Source organism: Lepidochelys kempii, chromosome 1 (genome assembly GCF_965140285.1).
Source record: "Lepidochelys kempii isolate rLepKem1 chromosome 1, rLepKem1.hap1, whole genome shotgun sequence".
Lineage (NCBI taxonomy): Eukaryota > Metazoa > Chordata > Testudines > Cheloniidae > Lepidochelys > Lepidochelys kempii.
In genome coordinates, this window is record NC_136380.1 from 167,120,139 (window position 1) to 167,145,501 (window position 25,363).

Below are 25,363 nucleotides of genomic sequence, written 5' to 3' on the forward strand. Positions count from 1 at the left end.
TAGAAAATTTAATTTAATGTGATTTTCCAATATTATTTTTTTAAAAAAATATTTACTACTGTGCTCTTTTTCTCTTCCCTACCACTCCCCAATCCACACTTTTTACAGATCTTTGTTTGGGAACAGAACCTTGAACAGTTCCAAATGGACCTATTTCGGTATCGTTGTTATTTAGCTAGCCTCCAAGGAGGGGAGCTGCCAAACCCAAAAAGGCTACTTGCTTTCGCAAGTCGTCCAACTAAAGTTGCAATGGGCCGTCTTGGAATCTTTTCAGTATCTTCTTTTCATGCACTGGTGAGTTTCAATGGAAGCCAGAGGTCAGCACTGCTAAACTATAAATCGCTTGGTGGTTTCACAGAGAGATTAAATTAACAAAAGCTGGTATTGATGTCTGTGGGGTAAATTCTTACTTCAGCATGCAGGGATTTCTGCATCTTGGGATGGGTACATATCTTTGATCTAATTTAAAAATGGATACTCGGAAATGATTGTCTTGAAGGAAATTTGGTATCAAGTCTGTTCTTTTTAACAGTAGGAGAACCACACCTTTTATACATGTTTAATATTCATGCCAGATATACATTATACATATTGTCATTATAAACACACTGCTCACTGTTGTTACCAAAACCATAATGGGGCCCAAGAACTTCCTGTAACCCTTCTGCCTGTCAGAGCTGGCAGCAACAAGGGCCGGGTTCAATATCTAGGGGATCCATTCCAATAACACAATGCAAACCGGCTCGAGCTCCCACCCAGTGACCTGGGACAAATATATACCACCCCCGCTGGGCGCCTCCAAGAGGCAATACTTCCCCTCTCGCAAGCACATAGTCTGAGTGTAGCAAAAGCCTTTTAATAACAGAGAGAAACAATGTGGCATTATGTTGGGGAAACACCACCAACAGGATTCATAACACAACCCATGAGCAAAAAAAACCCACCCCAAGCAAATTGGGGCATGCCCTTTTCCCTTTGGTTCTTGAGTCCAGCAATCCCAAATCACCCAAAGTCCCAAAAGTCCAATGACCCAAAAGTCTCTGTCCCTGGTCAGGGCAGCCCCAGAGTTCGAAAGTTTATCTGCGGAGCTTTACCTCCCAACCTGGGTGGAGATGGGACGGGGGTAAGAGGCACCTTACGTGATCTGAAGCTGACCGCCCCATAGTTCCAAAGCGGCGCTCCGCTCCGCCAGCCGCCCCACGAACTCCTTCGCTCCGCTCCGCGGCCCGCAAGCAGCTCCTGCCATCCACGAACTGCTCCGCATCAAACTGCTTCACCAGCCTGTCCACAAGGCACTCCAGCCATCCCGTAAACTGCTCCACAGTATATCTTCAGGCTCCCCCACTACTTAACACAACACTCAGTGATTTCAGCTCTTAGGTGAATTCAGCTTGTAGTAGGGGAGCCCCAGTGCTGGTGCACTGTTAGCCCAAAGTGAGCTCAGCAGCCTGTAACTAGACTTCTAATGAAATCAAAATTAGCTCTGATATTCCACAGTGGAGAGAGGAGGAAGTGCAATTAGCATGTAAGGCCCTCACTAAGGGGCCCATGCCACCAAGTATTAATACTTGTCCCCAGCCTCTCTCCATTCACAGAGTTTTGGAACCCATGACCCTTGCCTAGCGAGTGCTACTTAGTTGATGGTGAATCCCTCCATCATAACAAAAGGCCACGTACAGTTCCAAGCACAGTTCCCATAATCAGGGTAATAACAATTTATTCTTCCTGCCCCAATAACAGAGACGCTGGGGATCCCACAGCAGCCAAAGTGACCATTTGGGCAGCTATGGTCTCATTCTAGGCGGGGTGGGTGTGCCTATGCAAATGAGTTCGGCCCCTGAAGTTCTTTTCCACAACTTGCCACACCTCACCACCAGATGTCAGGGTGGAGCTCATCCTGACACTGCTTACATTCCTTACAGACATGGTGGTACTGTGGGTGTTAAAGATGACCCAGATCCAAAAGTTCCTGTTCCAAATTTTGAGACAGTCTGGATCCAAACTTTGCAGCTGGTCCCCATCTCTCCAGTGGGCTGAACCAAAAGCCTGGGTGTGACCAATTCTGAAATTTGAGAAGATTACGTCTGGCTGTGAACTTTGCAGCTTGGGCCCATCTCCAATGCCTGTGAACTCATAGGGCCTGATCTAAACCCCAGTGAAGTCAATAGGAGTCTTTACATTGACTTCAGTATGTGTTGGATCATACCCAGTTTGGCAAGATCAACTTTCCCACAGCGTGAATAAGATTATTGGTCCATCTAGTCCAGTATCCTGTCTCCAACAGTGATCAGCACCTGATGCTCCAGCAGAAAATGTAAAACCTCTCCTATACTCTTTCCCATTTGGCAAACAAGCCTTCAGCTGTGTTAAAATGGTTTAAATTTAAATACCATAACAATACAGCTCTTTTAAAACACATAAAAATGTACTGCACACTGTTGCTTTTTGTTATGAATTTAAATGGCATGCCTGTAGTTTAGGCTTGGGTTCCTGGAGCTTTACAGAAATAGCTGAGCTCTGCTGTTGTCTTGTAGATGTCAGCTGTACCCTTCAATTGTGAATACATAGCTGTAGTTCAGTCAGAGGCGGTTTTATTCTTTTATATAAAAAGATTAGCAGCATCATCCTGATAATTGCTGGTGAATTTATATTTTTAAAGAAGCGAGTCTTCATTTACATTTGTGCTCATTTTCTTTTGCCTCTAGCTTTTCAGTGATGAATTTTATTGCATTGCATGGAATTTAGCTAAATCTGCCTTCTCATGTTGCTTTCTCTAGAGCCCCAATTTTTGAATATGTTGTTTTGGAAAATAAAAGTTCTCCCCTTAATAATGCATCAATGGTACAGTTACATTGCTGTAATTCAAATATAGAATTGAATTGTACAAGATATGAGGCACCCTGAATTCACATTGAGTGTACTGAGTTATTATGGTGATGAGTATAATATAGAAAACTACACTGAGAGCACACTCTCTTAGGAGAGCTTGTGTAAATTAGCATAGGGCTATTAACTTCAGTAGTGTTACATTGTTTTACATCAGCTGAGGATTAGGCCCAATTTTGTTAACTAAATTGCTTTTTTTTTTTAAATTAAAACAATTTCAGATGAAAAAGCCCAAAGATTTCACTGATAGAAATGGTGCAAGCAGACAAGTTCAGAAGTCATTGTTAGGTGGGTTGTTCTGCACTGTGTTAGACAGAGGGCTTGTTAGGACTTTCAGATACAAGACAGATACTATAGGTAAACTAAGTAAATGTTCACAAGGTTTGCCTTTATGAAGCTAGAAACCTGCAACGACAGTTCAACTTCTATTTTTCCCTTACTTGTCCACTTTCCAAATGACAAACGCGATTACTCTCGGTATATCTGTTCTCTGGATGCTCAACCCAGTATTCTGTTATGTCAATTCTCATACAGTATTCATGCTTACAGTACCAAAACAACCAGTCTCTCAGCGTCTTATCACAAATCTGCCTAGGTTTCTTTGTTCTACCCATGACTGCATGCCAAATGACAGTCAGAGATTGTTAGTTTTGTGTATGGGACTCTCCTACAAGTAGGTTTCAGGAAATTCACCTCCAGGGTTGAAAGGCGGGTGTGTCCTTTTCACTTTTCCCCCAAGTCATACTTGCCATACCTCTTACACTCCTTCTTTCACAAAAGAAGTGTTTAAGTATCCTGCATCTTGGAAGGAACACCCAAGAAGCTTGTGAAGAAGCTTTGCTTCTGACTGATGATCCTTTTTTTCCCATGAGGGATTCCCTGGTTGGGAAACCTTCCCAATTACCATGTCATGTAAAGGCAAATATGTTTTAGCTAAATAGATTGTTATGGGTCAATGTTTCAAATATCCAGGCAATCGACACTTATCTAGCTTGAAACTTCATTTCAGCTCCCACGGAATTATGCTGAGTGGCTCTTGCACAACTGCAGGGCCCCAGATGACATTATTATGTATAATCACAGGTATCACTGGAGCCCCACTGGAGTATGGGGCTGGATTTTAGGGGATTAGGTAGGGTGGGTTATTTTGTTATATAGCACAGATTTCATGGGGAAATACGATAGCTACTGTAACAATCTGTACTCTCTCCCTCTATAAAATCTGCAAAACTGTGCTATAGAATAATAAACTGTCATTTCCTGAGCCTCTAGAGCTGAATTCCGTGGGGAACTGTGATGTCACTGAGTGATGCATTCTGGGGCATTACAGCAGATCAAAAGCTTCCTGAGAGTAGGGTGACCAGATGTCCCTTTTTTAAAGGGACAGTCCCACTTTTGGGGACTTTTTCTTATATAGGCGCCTATTACCCCCCACCCCTGACCCATTTTTTCACAATTGCTATCTGGTCACCCTACCTGATAGGGAGGTAGAAATGAAGACATGGCAGGGGAAGAATTTTGCCCTGAAGGCCTCTCTTACTCTGGCTGTTAGAGGAATTCAGGATAGAAAAATATACTTAGTTCTTCATCTTCCCTTTTCTTGTTTTTAAACACATTGTTCATCTTTAAGGAAATACTTGTATTTAAATACCTGACATTTGGCCTGCTAGAAATCATGAATCTGTTTAGGTGAGCACAGTGTCCACTTTACATGCAGGAATAAAGACACAGATGAAGCTCTTCAAAAGTGATTAGTGATTTTGGGTCCCTCCCTTTTTGGGTGCCTAATCTGAAACATTATAAAGGGGCCTGATTTTCAGAAAGTGCTGAGCACTCGCTCTTCACAAACCAGGACTCTTTAAAATAGCTCAAACTGGGCACCCCAAACCATTAGATACTGTGTTTTTGGATATGTAATGTTGGCAGGAATGAGTTATGTTACAGTGGGAGGCAAATAGCTGATCTGGAGTCATCAGCGTTCTTGTTGCAAATACACATTGGTTGCTCCAGAGTATTTACCATTTGCCCACTAGACTTCACTGTCAAAGCCAGTAAGCAATGGTATACTGGGATGCTGCTTTAATTTAAAACCTTATGGCACTGGCAGGTGGCAGCTCGCACTGGGGAGGCTGGAGTAAGAAGAAGAACACAGGCCATGTCCAGATCCGCCAGCAAACGGAGAAGCAGGTTTTCTTCTCTTTGGGGACTGGATACTACCTCAAAGAAAAAACAAGGGAGGCCAAGCATTAACCAGGTAGGTAGATAGAACACTAAGCTTCATTGTTATTTTCAAGGTATATTTTATTACCATGCAGAAGATGCTTTGAAAAATAACCCCAGCTCAGGCAAAGAAGGATAGCACAGTGGTTTGAGCATTGGCCTGCTAAACCCAGGGTTGTGAGTTCAATCCTTGAGGGGGCCATTTAGGGATCTGGCGCAAAAATTGGGGATTGGTCCTGCTTTGAGCAGGGGGTTGGACTAGATGATCTCCTGAGGTCCCTTCCAACCCTGATATTCTGTGATTCCTGAGTAAAAAAAGTGTTGCTTACGCAGAGCACTTTTAGTGTGCATTGCATACCCAACCTTAATCTCGCCTGTTTAATCCTTCATGGTTGTGTAGTCATCACACTTAATATTCTCTTCAAAATGAGTCATTGTAGTTGCAGATAAGCATATAACAGCTCATGTTTAAATGGTCCTGAGTGAGGTTTGAGGCTCATACCTTTTTTGAGATGAATGGGTTGTGTTCCTATCGATGCTGTCCTTTGTCTGGAGACTGTTTTCTGCCAATCTAGGTTAGCCAGACAGCAGCAGCACATCTGTTTACAGCTGCATTTTTGTAATAGGAGAAAAATACAAAATTATTTTTTCTTGAAATGAAAGCTTAGAGTTTGTAGAATGTTGCAGCTGAGTTTGGAGAGAGCGCTGTAATGGACAACTCTTTGTATTTAGGAGAGACGATCCATGCTTCTTTTGAACAAAATCTTTCAAGTTTTCATGCTGTCCCCAGGGCTGGCTCCAGGCACCAGCTTTGCAAGCAGGTGCTTGGGGCGGCACTCAGAACGGGGTGGCAGTTGGTGTCCTGCGGCGGCAATTCGGCGGCAGCTCCTCCGCTCTTCCTGCTGCCGCGGCTTTTGGGTAGCAGCCCCGCTGCTCTGTTGCAGCAGCGGCAATTCAGCAGCGGCTGCTTGAGGCGGCAAAATTGGTAGAGCCACTCTTGGCTGTCCCTCCCAAAACTTTCCACAGACATATGTATTTCAGTGGATTAAGAAGGTGTTTCCCTGCCTTACTCTCCCAACTTCCCTAATTATAGCTTTCAGATATTGGTAGTTATGTCTCATCTAATTGCAGGAATCATAGGGTTTTCTTTTTCTTCTGTTCTCTTTTTTTGGGAAGTGGGCAGGGCAGGATTTGTTTTGGGTTTTAGACCTGTGATTTCCTCCTGTCCCTGTTGTTAAGACAGTGGTGTGGGTGGGGGAGTATTTATTGCTGAGGAATATGCCATGTAATGTGTTGTTAATAAGACATTAAATATCCACGTCATGTACATTCTCATCAACTCTTACCTTTGTCTTTCTCTCTAGTCAGTTCAGCCCAGTGATTACAAAGGGGGCAGAGTTTCACTAGACAACTAGCTGGTGCCTGATGAGCATTTTCAGAAGTTACATTTCCATTGTGTGTAACATGCTTGCTTTTAAACAAATGTCCCCAAACCAAGCAACGTCCCTAGTGCTCAGCTAGGATTCTGTCCATGCCAAGTTTCAGATTGCCAAATCCCACTCCCACCTTCCCCCCCAACAGAGGGAGGTGTATTTCCCCCCTGCTCTTCCACAACCCTGAATTGGCTGAAGGAATTTTGCTCCAATTAAAAACATTAGATCTGGACAGAGACCAAGCTTTAAAGAAAATTCAGAAAGTGAATGTTTTGGAAGGTTACCAGGATGTCTAACTCTGAGGGGGTTAGGTACCTAAATACCTTTCAGGATCTGGGCCTATATGTTCTCTGTAAATGTAGGTCCCATTCCTGCTGATATTTACTCATATGCTTAATTTTAAGCATGCTAGTAGTCCTATTGACTGTTAAGGATTTGCAAAATGGGGGCTTTAGATTGTAAGCTCAGTATTGAGCAGTGACCATATCTCTTTCACATCCTGCATAGTTCCTGGCCCATCTTAGACACTACATAAAAAATAATTAATAACACAATTATAAACAAGTGAATATATGGAGTTATAGAAACTGTTTTCCAATCTTAACTCTGGGAGGCTCCTTGTAGTGCTTGATGTAATGAAATCAAAGCTGTGTGTCTTCCCTTCACCAAGATGATAAATGCTTACGCCCTATGCCCGTCTATAGTGGATTGTTAGTTTTTGCAGGTGTGCCAGTCTGGATCCATTCCAAGTTACTACCTGATCCTGCAAATACTTCTCTACTTGTGTTCTTGCTCCTGCACAGTCCCATTGTCTTAGTGTCCTTACCTCGTGCTAGATCATTGACTGTTACTTCACTAGCAAGAAGTCATGTTGCGCCCAGACTGTTGTGGTTGGAGGAGTGTTTACAAAATAAACAAATAAGCTTGCTTATAAGGATAACTACACAGCACTCTTGATCTGGAGATCTCAAAGCACTTAGTGAAAGTGGGTAAGCGTTATTATCCTCATTTTACAGATGGGGAAACTGAAGCACAGAGAGGATAAAAATTGTCCAGGTTCACACAGCAAGTCACTGATGGGACTGGAAATAGAGTTCAGGCCTCCAGTCTCCTAGCCTGGCGCTCCATCCACTAGGATATTCTGCCTCCCTCTGTCTTTTTAGGAATCTGATCTTTTTCTTTTATATTTTTTGCAGTTATCATTGAAATAGATTTTGTCAGTTTAATTTACATGCTTGATGTCAGAGATTTTTTTCTTAAGACCCTATAACGTGTCCTAGTTAGAGTCTGTTTTTAGATTTGAGTGCATTATTGCATTATGTTATAAAATAGCACTTTTTGCTCTGCAGGTCTTTGGTGAAGGAGTTGATTCCGTGAAGAAGTCTTTAGAAGGAATCTTTGACGATACAGTACCAGATGGTAAGGTAAGAAAAACCTGGACATTACAAAGGAGTTCTATTAATTTATTTGCCTGCTTGAAAATAAAGCACATTCTTGCAGTGCTAGTAAGATGAGGTAGAATATCGATAGGGTGGCAGATCCTATGACAGCAAAATCTGCCTGTCATAGGTTCTCCCAGGCATGGGGGACAAGATGCTGGGCCTGCACCCTCTGTACACTAACATCTTGCCATGAATGGGGTGGAGTCATTGCAGTCATAGCTACAAGGATCCACTGGACAATCCATTCTGTGGCTAGACCTGCAGAACCCATAAGGACTATGAACCCTAGGAGGATTCCTAAACTACCTGTTTTAGTATATAACTAATTAGAGTAGGCATTAATATTGTTTATAATAATGTCATCATTTGCCCTGTGCTAAGTTTTTACTTCAGGAGATGGAGGTGATGATGCAACAGTGTACGTTAATATACAATAAACAGGCCTTGATAATGTTAATTGTAATTGGCAAAGGATTTATGTGAACCTACTGCTAATTTAGGATTATTGCAATTGTAAAGTACAGTATTCTCCACATTTAGCTTTAATACTATATGCAGCTCCATAAGGCTTTTAGCTTTCCCAAAACAACCACAATCCCCTTCCCAAGCACCCAAAGGAAAGTCAGCTATAAAACACTGTTAAACCAGTGCTAAGGAGCACATTTTTAATGTAGTGAGTAGGGATTTAGCTGTGTGACTCCATTTGCAGCTAAAAGGAATTGTGCAGCTCTATCACTTTATCAGAAATGTACCCCTAGGGTCCAACTTCAATGTACAGAAGAGAGAAAATTCAAAACGAATGCTGGGATATGCTATCCTGTAATACCTAGAAACCTTAGCACCATCAGCTGTTTTCTTTGTGCTTGGTTAGATAACTGGGAGATATGATGCATTGGAGCCTTAATTTTTAACATCAGTACTTTTTTTTTATATTATGCCCCCCACATTGCTAATACCCATAGGCATAGCTCCATTTAACTCCATAGGAATTTTGCATTGACTTAAGTGGGGTCAGGATTTTACCCATAGTGTTTGTGGTTTAAGCTTATTACTTTACACTTGTACTTGTATAGCACCTTTCATCTGGGGACTTCAGAGCACTCTACACTCACTGCTGAATTTAACTCACAATTCCCCTATAGAGTGGATATCTTACCCGTATTTTACATATGGCGAAACTGAGGCTACAGTAGAGTTAAATGAGTTGAGCAGTGTCCTGCAGAAAGTCTGTGGTGGAGGCAGGAACAGCACCCACATTTTCTGATTCGCTATCCCGTGTATTAACCATAGATCAGCCTTTCCTGCTTGTTATATTCCATATCTCCTGGTCTATTTGTATTTGTCTGTCCCAAGAAATGGAAACTACGTGGGTATTTTAATTAGTGCTGTGTGATCACAGATACAATTTAAAAATAAAGTTTTGGAAAGGATATGAAGCCCTCATGCATCAGGGCGGAAGCCAACTTGGAACTCCTGGGGGTTAGGAAGAAACTTTCCCTGGAGGCAAGTTATCTCAGAACTGCCTACTTCAGTTTCTTCCTCTGAAGCAGCTAGTGCTGGCCACTGTTGGAGACAGGATACTGGACTAGATGACCACTGGTATAATTCTGTATGGGAATTCCTGTGTTCCTACCACCTACATATTGAACTTTGCTATAGTGAAACTCCATTTATATTGTTATTGTGATGTACAATAAAAGTCGCAAATTTTTCCGGTCCAAATTGCAATATACAAACTGCAATTCCATTGCTACTTGAGCATCCACTAAGGGCTGGTCTACACTAGAAAAGTTATACTGGTAAAATTATGTTGATTATGGGTGTTGGTTTTTTTAACAGATATAGTTATACTAATATTAGCCCTAGCACAGACACAGTTATACCTGTATAAAGGTGCCTTATACCACAATAGCTTATTCTTCTTCCCAAACTAGAGTAAGCTACACTGGTATAAGCACATTTATATCAGTAACATTGTGTCCACACTGGGGGGGAGTGAGGAGGTAGGCGTGTGGAATTGCTATTTTAATCTACACCAGGATAGTTAAAGCAGCAAAACTTTCTAGTATAAACAAGCTCTTAATCTAGGTTTGTGAATAAAATGTCTTCCCTCTAACCGGGTTCCCAGGTGTATGTATAGTACAGCATACTGACTTCCTTACACTTGGTATTGAAGAAGAGATGGATGATATTTTACCATTAATGGATTTTTCTATTCAGAGGGAAAAAGAAGTGGCACTGACCAGCACCCATCAGCATAATCCTGATTGTGACATTTGGGTTCATGAGTATTTTACGCCATCTTGGTTCTGCCTGCCAAATAACCAGCCCGCTTTGACAGTAATCCATCCAGGTGACACCACAAGAGATGTTTTGGAAATGATTTGTAAGGTAAAGGTGCACTTTGAAATGAACCTTTCAGTGACAGTTTTTCATTTCCAATTTTTAGGCTTTTCATGAACAAATCTACTATACTGTGTTTAACAGACCAGTTGGACTTTAACTGTAAAATCACAATCACAGTGAGTTGTTTAGTAAAATTACACCACGTTGAATAGGAAACAAGATCCTTAAATTTAGCGTTTAGCTTTTTTAAAGAAAAGTCTGTGTTTTTGTCTGTGTTTTCTCTTAAAATACTGCAGTGAATCTATAAACTGCCTTCACATGACATCCCCACCAAGCCCTCTACAGTCCTTTCCAAGATGACACAACTGCATGCAATTCATCTCTTCCCCCAACAATGTCTCTGTTCCCTTCCCCTGACGTGCCACCCAAAACAACTTCCTGCTGCTGAAAACCTGCATGATAAGTGCTGCTGCCTTCTTCCTTCCCATTACCAGCCCCACCTGCTTCCCCAAGACAGAGCTAGCTCCTGCCAAACTCTCATGTTACCTGCCCCTGCCCAAGTGTAATGACATCACCCATTTCCCAAATTGCTAAGTAGCTCCGAGTTTTCAGGTGTCATGCACCTGCCACATAAGGTGCGTTCTGAGAGCTAAAGGAAGAACTTCAAAAAGAATATGAAGTCACTGGAAAAAAAAATTATCTGTGTTTACCCATGTTGCAGAGTCAGTTTCATTCAGTGCGGGGAAGGGGAGGAGAGAAGGGAACTACATCCATATACTGGAAACATGCATTTACTTTTCAAAAGAAATAATTTAGATAAAAAATTGGGTAAGCTTGGCTATTAAAAGCTTCCAAAGTTTTTAAACTTCCAAATCTCAGGAAATTAAGTTTATAGCTTCAGTGAATCTAACCCATTCTCTCAGTGAGTATGCCAAATAATGTATTCCACTAACCAGCTAACTTGCAAACTAAAACTAACTTGCAGAAACTTAAATGCTGTTCTGTTCTGGGGCTTCTTTTTACTTAAAATATCAAGATCTATTAACAACTTAACTTTGGGGAGTTTTAAAGATATGTTGCATATGCTTCTAAAGAGCTGGAAGGTGCAAAGAAAAGCATTTGTTTTGGGTAATTATATACTGTACTCAGCTCACTGCCAGGTGCACTTCTAAAGACTGCTGCAGCTTCTGAAAGCTCCTCATTGTAGTCAGGGAGAGATGACATTTTTAAGAGAGACACATAATAGGGAAGTTGGGTGACACACTATTAGTAATGATTTATTTTTAGGGCTGATATTTTCCTTCTGGATAAGAGTGATTAACTCAGTGGGTCAGATCCTCAGCTGGTGTAAATTGGTGGAGCTCCACTGACTTCAGTTTACACCAACTAAGGATCTGGTCCATGTTACATTTTTGTGGTTTGGGGTTTATTTAGAGCTAATATCTGTTTCCTTCCTTTCCATAATAGTTGTCAGTCTGGAAAATACTGATGGATGCATTCTTTTCTATAACATTTAATAATCAATCTCTTTCTTCTGTCTCTTGCATTCAGCTCTTTCTTTTTCCTTTTACTATCTGATCCACATCATTTCACATCAGTTTGCCATCTGCCATCTGCGAAACAGTCAAGTTCTGGTATAGTAAACATTTCAAGATCTACATTTCATATAAACCTCTTCATGTTGTAGATGTAGTTAAGACTACCCATGTCATTAAATTGATCTTCACTATTCTATCCAATAATTCAAAATGCAGTAGAATATTTGCAGAATAATGCATTCTTCTTGCTAACGCTGCTGTTTGCATGTAATCATCGTGTTTTAGGGTTTTTAAAAGTATTTTTAGTATTTGGGTTTATTTTTTAAAATAGTTTGGTTTTCTCTAAGATTTAACAAGTAATGTCATTTGGAAGCCAAGAAAAAAACATCAGTTTGTGTGTGTATTTATGTATTTCATACTAACACGTATCTATGTACATTTATATATAAGTATAGATAGATATTGGTATACTGACTGTATGTTTCCAAAAGGTGGGGGCTTGTATTTCCTGAATTGAATGAAGTGCCATTCTATAAGCCCAATGTATCTGCCAAGGCTAATACATTTTCTAAGAAATGCCACCTGGATCAAAATATATGATCAAGATTTTCCATTGACCCTTCTATTTTTTTTTTTTTTGCAAATTATCAAAATCAGGGATCTCTCAGAGATTCCTGGGAACAAATAAGCACCACTAAGGAATGGAATACAAAAATGGTGTAGAAATTTCTGGATTTGAAAGGCCATCTACTGAAGTTGACCAACAATTTTGTTCTGTTTTCTGTCCTCAAAATCAATTAGGAGGAGAAATCTGAATTTGCACTGCTCCAAGACAATATTCTGCTAGTGGATTTTTTTTCATGGTTGCAATACTGCATTCAAAATCTCTGCATTTGCCTCAGTCCTAATCTTTGAGATGGTGGGCAAAAAGGTTATGCTTCTAATTAAACATTTCCAAAATGACCTGCATTAAGATAGATACACCTACAGTTTTCTTTGAGCCTGATTAGGAACCCACTGAAATAAGTAGAAAGGCTTTCATTGACTTTAGTGAGCTATGGATCAGACTGTCCATGGGGAAAGTTGCTTTGGTAAGATGATAGCAGCCACAAGGATTAATGTATACACTCAGTGATTTCTATAGGATTTCTGAATAGTGTTCAGGCAAATTGAAACATCATTATAAGGATATTTCTTGGAATAGGAAGAAATCTAGTATTGCTGTTTGGAAGCTACAAACACACAGCAGTGTGGGCAGTATACCTCTCTTTGGATCCTAGACTTTATTAGATTCCATTTAACATGTCAGGCTAAATCTTGTTGGCATATCATTCTGTCAATAACTGCCATGCAGACATCTCTGATGTTGAGTGAGCTGCAGAATGTACACAAGGCACAAGAGATTGCAGAATGAGAGAGATGGCTACTGGGTCATCTATTCCATTTCTCTGTCAGTACAGGATTTTTTACCGATAGTATACTTTTGTGCTGCTTTGTCCAGTTTTGTTTTAAATGTGTTACACAATGGGGCATCTATCTGTTTCATATTGAGATTCATCAGAGAGCCCCCTAATTGTCAATCTAAATTTTCAGATCACTCTCAGAATACAAGGCAGGTGCAAAAATGTATTTTTATTGGATTTGAGGTCCAGACACTGTTTAATGTGGCAGGTTTCTCATCATTGACTTCTCTGATAACTGGTGATAGTAGATTAATCTGACCAGAAACTACTGTCTGGCTGATTTATTATTCTGCACAATTAAAACAACCATGCTTTTCGTTTGTGTGTGAGAGGTAGTTTAAATAGGCTGTAAATAAAATGGCAATCTGATAAATTGTTGATCTAACAAAAGTTTTGGTATAATGAGGATGACTTATTTAGCTATTTCTATTTTGTGGTAAACTTCAAATTGTTTTTAATTAACTGATATATAGTCTAAATTACAATGTTTGTCCAATTTGATACTCAGATAATTTCATCTGTTTAAATTAAACAGATTTAGATGTAAAGTCAACAATAGATCTGATTTAATTAGTTGTGAATAATAGTTGTTTCAAATGTGGTCCTTTTTCAGTGTGTGAAACTTTCTAGATATTCACTGTAGAGTTCATAAATGAAAAATCCCATAGACTGATATTTAAATTGTTCACACTAGCTATTCGCTGTGCATTATTCATTATGTATGATGTGTTGTTCTTCACCTAAATCCTAGGGTGTTGCTTCTGCTTGGTGATTGGTTCACTAAAATTTTTACAACGCTAGAATAACAAATAGCAAATTATGCAATTCCTGTACAAATTTTCAGATCAATCATTGTACTAAAACCTGGGGAACTTTTGGGATTTGTGACTATTTTCTAAATACAAACAGTGAATAATAGGACTCCACAAATAACAGTGAGGGATGTACTTGCCTCTTATATTTGTGAATCACATCTGGTGCTAGTCAACAGCTTATTAACTTTGCAAAGTAACTTTTGAATGCATCCTTTGTGTTTGTCATTTCCCTAATGCATTTTGATTACACATGGAGTTAACCTCAGTTTAATTTAAGCTTATTAACTGTGCAGAGGAAAGGTCATTACCATCTCCCAGGTCAAATGCCATACCCGCAGCTAACCATAACGTCTTTAAAGTGATATAGGGTGTTTCCATTGGGAAGTAATCCAGTGTGGATCTCTAGAGTCATCCTCATGCTTTTTTAAATTAGCATACTATGTCCTGTTTACAGTCTAAACAACTGAGGTGGATATTTTATGCATAATCTTTCTTGCAGACTTATCACAGAATGCCTGAATGTTAAACTATGAAAAGATTCAGAAAGAAACTACTTTCATATTGTATCTTTCTCTTTGTTAGCCAGAATATATTTTCTTCTTTGTCTTTTTTTAAATGTACTTGCATACAGGAAGTATGCTCTAATTCCTTTGCTTTAATAATACTGTGCTCAGCATTTCTATAATAATATGGAGTAGGTGAGGATAGAATTGCCAAAAAAAAACAAAATTGAAGGTGGTACTTAGGGTAATAGCATTACCTATGAAATACCGATAAGCAGTTAGGTGAAAATTTCTTATTTGGAGGGGGAGGGGAAAGGGGAAAGGGAAGGAGAAAGAAACTTTCAGACTCTATTTAGGTTACAAAATTTTCACACCTCTTATGAAAGATAGAGAACTTTTTTTTCCATGGTGTCATCATCTATTTCTCCTTAAACATGTGTGGTTTTGTTTTATTAGTCATTGTCTTTTCTCTTTTAAAGTGTCTCCTCTGTTTGTTGCAGACATATCAGCTGGATCATTCAGCTCACTTTCTGCGTCTTAAGTTCCTGATAGAAAACCAGATGCAATTTTATGTACCAAAGCCAGAAGAGGACATCTATGAATTGGTAATGCTAATTGCTGAACAGTGTTAAATGACACTTTTGTTTACAGGGCACTATTAGCTATTCACTTGCATTAATCAAGGCAATTTTAAATCCAGATGCAATTATCTAATATTTGTAGTACATGGAGTTAGGCTTTTTGATTTTTTAGACCAAAAGTCACCTTGTAGTTACAGTGCCTTGCAGTCCATAGCAAACAGCCATGCCATATAAACGACCTTATTTGCATCCTATACAATAATCTCAACAAGTATTTCTTCTTGTAGACGGAGTGGATTTGTACTCTCTGTGTGTGTAATAAAATCACAGTTACTGGTGGCAATCACTATATTTAATGTTGAATTTGAACTTCCACTCTAATCCCCCTTTTTTCTAATGTTCCTAATTTTCAGTTTGCTCAAAGAAATCTCTTTTGCGTCAAAACATTCCATACTTAGACACCGCTCAAAGATTATTTTTTTCCCCCCTGTTGGGCCAGGGGTGGAGTTAGAGGTAAAAAGGCTCTGGAGTAACTCAAACGGTATAAAATTGCTTTCCTCCTATGTTTCAATTGGAATATATGAATTTACATATCTCAAAAACTGCTGAAGTAAAAAACATTGGTTAAAAAAACCCCATGCCCCTGTCAGTTCAGGATGCCTCTGTTAATGGTGCCTTACTTAAGGATGTGTTGGAATGGAATAACACCCCCAACCTCCAGCACCATTATCACCCTTAAACAAAATAGAGAAATTAAATGAGGGGAAATAGCATTAATGGCATGTTAGGACTGAGAAATGAAGCACTCAAAAGTCAGGAAACTCAAATGTTAAGGAGCCAGATCCTGGCCTTCACTGCTTAGAGGGATCACAATAGCCTTCTGGGAAATCCCCCCAGTGCCAGGGTAGCATAGGGCTGATGTAGCCATCCAACATTCAATGAAAAATAAAGCCCTGATCCTGCAGTACTTACGCACAGTGCTTAACTTTAAAAATCTTAATTTGAAATCAGTGGGACTATTCACATGCTTAAAGTTCACAATGCACGTAAGTGTTTGAAGGACCAGGACCTAACCTATTAGCAGAAGGACAGCAGTACATGTGTCATATTGTATATGTGTATGCTTACTAGAAAATCTTTGTGATTATTTTTAAGTGTTTCTTGAAGAGATCCTCTTGCAATTAACATAATAAAATTGACTAATGCCTTCAGTTTGTAGTCTCTCAAATAGCTATTTACAGGGTTATTTAATATTAATGTTGCCTCACTCTCTACTTTCCTTCTGATCAACAGCTTTTAAAATGTATTCCTTTAGAAAAAGTTTAATAGAATTTCTGAGGCAGCTAAGATGTTCTCTTTTCTTTCATCATAAACCAGGTGATATTTTAATTGAAAAAAGAGATTAGAAATCTATATTTTCAAAAACATTATTTGATAATGTAAATGAAGTAATTATATTCAAACATTTTTTTAAAAAGCCCATGGAGGCTTCATTTGTTATGTGCTAAAACCTGTAACTCTGAGGATTTTTTTTTTTTTTTAGTGTTAGGTGTGCTACAGGGTAGTTGTTCTTTTTAATTTTTTATTTGTTTTTAGTGCTTTTTAGAGTAAATAAGCCCTGGAATCTTTTGGCTGGAACCTGAACTGCTTTCCTTTCCATCTGATTTAGGCGTTACTATTCTGTAAAGTAATGCATGGCTTTAATTGGGAAACAAGGGATTGCATAGAAAAGGCCTGAGTGTTGGGTAGGAGCTAGGGAGGAGGCATCAGGAGTTACAGGAAAGCAGGGGATGGGGAGAGAGAATCAAAGCATTAGAGGAAAATGGCATCTGTGCAAGGACATGAAAGGCTTGAAAAGAGTTAAAAAAGCTACTGGAGATAGCAATGCCTTGGTCTTTTGGAAACACTGGGAGCTGAGAGGGAATCTGACTGGAACAAAGAGGAAACACTGCCACCTCGAGTTGGAGATTGGACTTGCCAGATAATGAAATGGTGCCATGCTGTTGTTCACGGTATTATAAGAGAGTATAATAAATCTTGTAAGAGGCTCTTGAACTGTCTGCAGTATGAAAGTGTAGATTATTAAATCTCTTCTTTAAGATGCCCTCTGCTTATGCTCATCTTAAAGAATGACAACTCTGGGCTCCTATTTAGTCCGTGAGGGGACACTACACGGGGGTAAAAGACCTACGGCTCGGCCACAGCCAGCCCAGGTCAGCTGACTCAGGCTCACTGGGCTCGGACTGCAGGGCTAAAAACTGCCGTGTAGATGTTTGGGTTTGGGCTGGAACCCGAGTTGTGGGACCTTGTGAGGAGGGAGGGGTTCAGAGCTCGGGCTCCAGCCCAAGCCTGAATGTCTACACAGCAAATTTTCAGCCCTGGAGTCCGAGTCTCATGAGCCTGAGTCAGCTGACCTGGGCCAACTGTGGGTTTTTTAATCTCGACATAGACATACCGCTAGAGTGCAACCCTTGTCATCCAGACCAAGACCAAGCATACAAGCTTTGTGCAGGAGACCTATGAAGGAGGGATAAGGAGGTGAAATCTTCCCTTATAATCTGTGGAGTACCCACACAGCCACTAGCTACATCAACCCTTGGTTGGAGAAGCAGCTGTGGCCCAATTTGTCCCACCTGTGCTGGCTATTTGGGTGCTGAATCCATGCCTCTTGGACGTGCTAGCCGAGCCCCACCTCCTCTCCATGGGCCAAATTCTCAGTTTGTATAAATCATTGGAGCTGAGTTGAAGTTAATGGAGCTATGACATTTTACATCAGCTGAGGTCCTGGTTCCATGTCTTGAGAAACCCCTTGCTGAGAAAGTTGCTATGGAGCAGTACTCTGTCGTCTGCACAATGTAGCGTTCACATGAGTATTTTCGGTGCAGCCTTCCCTAATCCCACATACAACCATGCGAGTCACACTTTGTTTCTGGCCTTTTATGCTGCTCAGGACTTCCTCCTTGGTTCAGATGGCACAGTTCATATTGAGGAAAGGGACTAGAAATACTTTATGTTGTGAAAATATCCCAGTTAAGGAATCTGTAGTAAACTTGTTTCTAGGATGGCATCATTTCAATGAAGGTTATTTACGTAATTATTTAAATAACTTTTTTTTAAAACCTTTGATTTAAATCAGGTTGAGGCTTTGTAAAACTGATTTGAATTTTTCTACTATTGCAGCTTTAGATGATAGTGAACAAGTTTGTAAATGTTGCTGCTTCTTTTTTTTTTAAAAAAAAGGGTCCAGTAGGGTCTCTCATTTGAATTTTTAAAAAACTGCCATAAGCAAAAATCAAAATATTGAAAATTAAGTCTCAGATCCTACAAGTATTTAAGCAGATACATAGCTATACTTAAAGTTCAGCATCTGATTCTATCATATGATTCGCAAAAAGAAAAGGAGTACTTGTGGCACCTTAGAGACTAACCAATTTATTTGAGCATGAGCTTTCGTGAGCTACAGCTCACTTCATCGGAGCTCACGAAAGCTTATGCTCCAATAAATTGGTTAGTCTCTAAGGTGCCACAAGTACTCCTTTTCTTTTTGCGAATACAGACTAACACAGCTGTTACTCTGAAACCTATCATATGATTCTGTGTCAGCGGTTCTCCTCCAGGGGTCTGCAGCCCCTTAGGGGTCCGAGAGCCCTTTCAGGGGGGCCGTGGAGCTCCGCAGCTGAAACCCAGTGCCCCAAGCCCCAGCACTGAAGCTGGGAGCAGCGTGGGGGGCTGAAGCTGGTGCCCCCCCACACCCCGAAGCCAGGAGCAGCACGGGGCTAAAGCCAGCATCCCTCATCCCAAGCCGGGAGCAGTACGGGACTAAAGCTGGCCGCCCCCATCCCCAAGCTGGGAGCAGCTTGGGACTGATGCCAGCACCCCCTCAAGCCCCCAAAGCCGGGAGCTGTGGGGCTGAAGCCAGCAAACCTCTCCCGTAGCCAGGACTAGCTGGGGGGCTGAAGCCTGGAGCCCCAGCACCCCTCCGCCCCAAAGCTGAGAGCCACACTGGGAGCCCCGCTCTCCACCCGTAGACAGTCCCTAGCTACCCCCTGCCTGCACCCTGAGCTACTCCCCTCACTTCACACAGCCCCACCTACGCCACTCCCAGCACCCTGAGCTACCCCCTGCCTGCACACAGCCCCTAGCTACCCCCCTTCCTGCACCCTGAGCAATTTTAAAACTTTTTGAACTGAGTCCTCTCTTGGGAGTTATAATTTTCGGTTGCGTCCACCTATAGCCCAGACAGGCTGGGTGGCCTCCTGAGTGAGTCAGGGGGTGGAGGTGGCGCTCCCTCCCTGGACCCCGGTGTGCGGAGCTGGCTTGAGCCTCACCAGCTCTTGCCCCCTCTCCCCCAAATAGAAGTAAAACTATACCCCAAGGCCTCCCTTCCCCGCCCCCCCAGCACAGAGCCCTAAGTCGTTCCCCCCCGCACACACACACTCGGCATTTTTAGAGCATGTTGAGGGGGGCCTCAGTAGGGAAAAGGTTGAGAACTCCTGGTCTATGTGCTTAAACATTTATCGCACCACCGGGGCTAAAATTTTATTTTTATTAAAAATATTTAGTGCATAAAACCTTAGTCACCTCCCATACAGATTTGCATCAGCATTAACAATGTAGTTATTTAGACATCTGATACGTTTGCAAAGTTATTGTGAATGTTTTCTACACACAGGCCAACATTTACAAAAACAGGAGCTTACAGTTAGGCTGCTAATCCTGCATTTAGGCATCTGAGGGTGGGATGTCTTAAAAGAGAGAAAGGATGTTCCAGCGGTTAGGCCTAGGCAGTGGAGGACCCGGGTGCAATTCCCTACTCTGCCATAGACAGCCTGAGCTACCTTGGCTAAGTCACTTATAGTGCCAGATTTACAGGTTTTTAGAGACCTTGTGGGATTGTCAAAAGCTGATTTCAATGGCAGTGAGCTGCCGACTTGCTTTTGAAAATCCCATTAGGCACCAAGCTGCATTTTGAGATATCTAAATTCCTTTGTAAATCTGGCCCTTAGCCTCTCTGTGCCTCAGTTCCCCGTCTGTAAAATGGAAATAATAGCACTACCCTGCCTCACAGGGTGTTGTGTAGATAAATACATTAAAGACCATGAAGTGCCTATGGTAATGGGATGTGGGGGATATAAGTGACCTAGACAGACAGACAGAAAGAAAGAAAGAAAAGCATCTGACTGATTTAAAAGCACAAGTCCCACTGAGTTCAAGTTGCAACCCCTAGTAGGTGGAATATAGCCTGGTTGAAGCCATTTCAGTTTTGTTTACTTGTGAAAGTTTGATACATCAGAAGGTGGTGTTCCTTGCACATATCGTCATTTTTGTGTTTTGAGTTTATGGTGTTCCCAGAGTAAGGATGTTGTTGTTGATAATAAATAATAATAATAATAATTAATAATACCTAACTAGCAGGAGACTGGACTTGCTGACCTAGATGAGCATTTCAAGTGTGAAACTTTGTAGTAGAGAAATCTCTCTGTCAGATGTGATATTCTACTAACAATTAGGAAATAAATTAAAGAAATGAGCTGAAAAAATCCACTTCAGCAATTTCAGGATATAAAATGAGGAAGAAGTAAAGAACGGGCAACATGTAAACAAGAAATCGGATTTAAAATTTAAAAAATAGTTTCAATACAAATAATGATTTAAATCTGTTTTTAAATCAGAATTCTTACACACCCTGAATTTTTCCAGACTATTAAATAGAAATACCTGGGGGCCAAACCCTGCATTCCTTGTGCACTCAGAACTTTATTGGAGGATGGACATTGTTATATAACCACTTGCATGCAGGTAGTGCTAGAAATAACACATTCTCTTTTAATCACAATCCAGTGTTTCTAAAAATAAAGCAGAGTGGCTCCAGGAATACATTTTACAGGTGTGGGGAAGGCTGCAGTAAATAAATGACTGTGGTTCCTCTTTTGCGCCATTAATTAAAAAGAAAGATCTGCTCAGAATGGTGACAAGCAGTATAACCTTTTGTAATAATGGATTTTTTAAAATATTTTGTCTGTTCAGTTATACAAAGAGATTGAAATCTGTCAAAAAATTACACGGCACATTCAAATTGAGAAGTCCGACACAGCCTCTGATTTTTATGGTAAGTTATCTTCCTGATTTGTTTTTGTTTTTCCTATCAAATCCTGGTGTAAACACGCTCTTATTTACAATTAATTAACCTTAAGGGACTGTTGAGCAAAATAAAAAAAGCAGATCTGACTCCTGTGTCATCCAGAGTAAGAGAAGCCATGAAAAGCCATCTTGCTCACATTGAAGCTGGTTGGATTTTTTTTGTTTTTTTGTTAACAAACTGAATGCAAAGCCCACTCTGGCGCATGAACTGTAGCATGTACAGATCATTAATGAAAGTTATAATTTGAGAAAAGGGAAATGTTTTCTTGTTTGTGTAGCTTCTCAGAACATACTGTGCAAAATCCTTGCCATTAAGAATGTGGCACAGAGATATGCAGCCACAGAGTGCTTTTGGTGAAAAACAGAATCTTGTAGAGCAGAACTCCCCTCTCCCAATAGCCATGTGTTATGTTAATGTTTTTGTTATAAGATAAAGTGTGGCTTTGCAGTAAGTCTCAAGTGACAGTGTGTTGTTGCACTGCTGCAGGAACAGATGGGGAAGCAGATTGTGACTCTGGGCTTGCCTACAGAGGGTGGTAGTACACACCGGTGTTTTGCAAATTAACTGGTCCATGTGAACCTTGCTGGTGTGCACTAAAAGTTCCCTAGTGCGCATTAACGTAAATGTAAAGCCCAGAGTCACAGCCTACCTCCTGGTTATCCTGTTGCTCCAAGTGGAAAGTATCCAGCACTATCTCTATGCATGATTTATCACATGTCCCCCAGTGCATTGGGACCAAGGGGAATGGACCCCTTGTCCCCACCCATTTCTGGCCTCCTCCAGTCTCTTCCTTTCCTGTGTGTGCCGGTTGTATAGTGGCCCTTCGCAGGATGCTCTCTCTTTTCTGCTGCTACCCACAACATGGGTAGTCCTCTCAGGGAAGTAAGGAAGCGCCTTGTGCCCCTTTACTTCCCTGCCCAAGCCCCCGAGACAGGTCACAATCTTGTCCAGCATAGACAGGCTTCAGATACACAAGTTTGGCATCCAGTGAAGTCTACAGAAGCCCAGTGCATCTCAAAAGCTGGAATATGCCCTTTAATATTAACACATTTATAAAGAGGGGGGAAATACTCTGTATACCATTTTAGCAAAATCTCTGTCTTATCTGTTCTTTCAACTCTTTAGTATTCAAAATTACAAGCCTTTAGATTGGCAAGATTGCCCTTTGGTCAGGCAATTACAGTATTTTTACATTTCTTTTGCAGCCTACCCCCTGGGCAGCCGATCTGCATCTTTTAATGTTTATCCAAAGATTCTGTTTTAATGAATAGAATAATTTTGAATCCCAAAACTGATTATTATACAGCTGTAGGCCATTTTGAATGTTGAGCTCTGGTGCAAAGCAGCGATACTGGCTGCTATTTGAAAACTAAAGATTTAAGACATACATATTAACTAGCACAATTATGACCCCAGGTTCAATAATTATGTCGTGTCTGGGAAGACTTCAATAGGGCTTGTCTTTATTCCCTTTTGGGTTTATTTAGCAGCAGGGACGTAAAAAAGTGGGAAACAATGAAAACAAACTATTGTAAAATAAAATGATCAGTTGAGCTGTTTGAGGCAGGAAATGTGTCTTATGGGTGGGCCTGATCCTGCAGACAATAATACCCCCTCATAATGCTTACTGCACTCATTGAAAGAAATCACAAAACTCCTTTTGACTTTAATGGGAGCAGGATCAAGCTCTGAATAAGGCATGGGTCCTGTGGAAATAATATTAAGTGATCTTGTAATATTAAGCCTATATTGAAATGCATGCATACAAGAGACAAGAGTTAAGGTTGCAAGTGCATTTGAATTTTTAACGCTTGACATTGCCTTTATGTAGATTAACATAACCTTTGTAATTTTAACACAGTGCTTACTTTTACAGTCCTACCAAGATCATGTGCTTAACTTTACATGCAGTGAGTAGTCCTAGTGACCTCTTGCAATATGAAAAAAAAAAACTAAGCATGTGTGTAAGCCTTTATAGCATTGGGACCCTAAACTTTGCTGTCTTAACAGAGAGATCTTTTTAATTTCCTAATTTTTTAAAAACCATAATAATTTAAAAAAAAATCTGTAGTGTGGCAACACTGTAGCCCCAAATCAGGACAGCATATAAGCATCTGTATAAGTGCTTCCATGAATAGGGATGCTGTGCTGAATTGGAGCCTATGTTAGTTAGACAGCAACAGAATGTACCTATGCAGGATCTTAAACTAGTGTACTGAATGAGGCAATGCTCTTACCATCTTCAGTGTGCTCTGTAAAATACTGCTTCCTAATTATCACGTGCTTTCACTACTGTGCTTCATTCAATCCAAAGCGAACTTACTGCATGTTTTAAAGATTTTAACGTTATGTACCAAAATTCCACGTGCCTTGTGCAGCCTGCTTGAGAAAGTAAGTGTTATCATTACTGAAATTGTAGGCAACATTAACTGTTGCTATTGCTAGCATTCCAGCTATAATCATAATAATAATGCCTGTACACTTTTAATCTTCTTACAAACTGTTAATTAATCCTGACAGTGCCTTTGTAAGGTGGGGAAGTGTTGTTATCTTCACAGAACAGCCAGAGAATCAAAGGCAGAGAGGTTAAATGACTTGGCTAAGGTAAAGCGACTCAAGGCAGACAAACCCAGCTCCCCAAGCAGAATGGTTGAGCGAATCTCTACTAAGGCCTGGTCTACAATACACAGTTAGGCCAATGTAAGCTGCCTTGCATTGACCTAGCTGTGGAAGTGTCTTCACTTAAATTTGGCTCCTGCCAACATAAGCGCCTCTCTACGCCTATATAGTAACACTACCTCCCTGAGCAGTGTAGAGTCACGGTCAATGTAATTAAGTTGACACAGTGTCAGTGTAAAAAGAAAAGGAGTACTTGTGGCACCTTAGAGACTAATGAATTTATTTGAGCATAAGCTTTTGTGAGCTACAGCTTATGTTCAAATAAATTTGTTAGTCTCTAAGGTGCCACAAGTCCTCCTTTTCTTTTTGCGGATACAGACTAACACGGCTGCTACTCTGAAAAGTGTCAACGTAGACACTGCGTTGCTTACTTCGATTATTACTGGCTTTCAGAAGCCATCCCACACTGCCAATATGGTCGATACAAGTAAGGATGTGCACCACTGACACAAGGAGCCAGGCATGTGCGCACACAAGCGATTTAATAACTGCGGTGGCTGTATGCGACGCAAGTTAGGTCGACATAATTTTGTAGCGTAGACATGGCCTACAGTAAACTCTGCAGAGTTGCCAGCTGAACTTGTCCACTTTCACCAGGTTCTCTGTGGAAGGGGACAATATTGCTTATAAACAGCTCACAAGTATCTCATCAGTCTCTTGGTCCCATTATATTTTTCCAGAGCCATGTTGTAGGCTATGTTTTCACTGCAGTGTTAGCTGATCTACACTTGAGTTAATGCCTCTGGAGTTGGTCTAGCTTGAGCACACGTTGCAAAATAACACCTGAGCTGCACAGAGTGATGGGACTAGCAGCTGGTGTGTTCTGCTACCTCGTGTGTAGCAGAGTGGGTGAGTTCAGTCCAGTTAAATGCACTGCTACACTTGAGTTAAGGGGTTTTGTGAATGGGTGGGACTTGAATTAACTCTGCAGTGAGGACAGGCCCATAGTTACCATTTCTTTTTGCCTGGCCGTTCTTCAGTTTATTCAGAATTTCTCTCCCCACTAACCTTGGTGCATGAAGTGAGCTTGACAGATTCCATTTATATTCCAAGTTGAGGAGCCCAGCTTTAAGTCTCTAAATTGGCTGTTAAGTGATAAATGGCCATATGCCACAGGCCTGTGGGCTGGTCCCTATTTTTTTAATGAAAGAATAACTTGCCATCCATAAACATCAACTTGAAGGGAGTCATAGGGTTAGAATAGGCTCCCAGTACATCTGCTTCCTCTTGACTGGTGGCTGATTGCATATCAAACAAGCAACTCTCCCTAGTATATACTGATTCATAAAAGTTTTATTTGAGAAAAAAAAAAAAA

At 40.7% G+C, this 25,363-nt stretch overlaps 1 protein-coding gene across 10 annotated transcripts in view; it reads left to right on the forward strand.

The window, feature by feature from the left end:
- The window catches only part of TIAM1 (TIAM Rac1 associated GEF 1), a 262,945-nt gene that overhangs the window by 188,963 nt on the left and 48,619 nt on the right, over positions 1-25,363 (forward strand). For all 10 annotated transcript variants that reach the window (XR_012161161.2, XM_073362431.2, XM_073362486.2 and 7 more), the window contains 6 exons: positions 109-294; positions 4,994-5,140; positions 7,889-7,963; positions 10,202-10,372; positions 15,147-15,251; positions 21,255-21,336. Coding sequence is in view for 9 of the 10 variants with exons in the window: in XM_073362431.2 (XP_073218532.2) it covers positions 109-294; positions 4,994-5,140; positions 7,889-7,963; positions 10,202-10,372; positions 15,147-15,251; positions 21,255-21,336 (766 nt within the window). In the remaining variant the exon portion in view is untranslated. The remainder of the gene's footprint in view (positions 1-108; positions 295-4,993; positions 5,141-7,888; positions 7,964-10,201; positions 10,373-15,146; positions 15,252-21,254; positions 21,337-25,363) is intronic.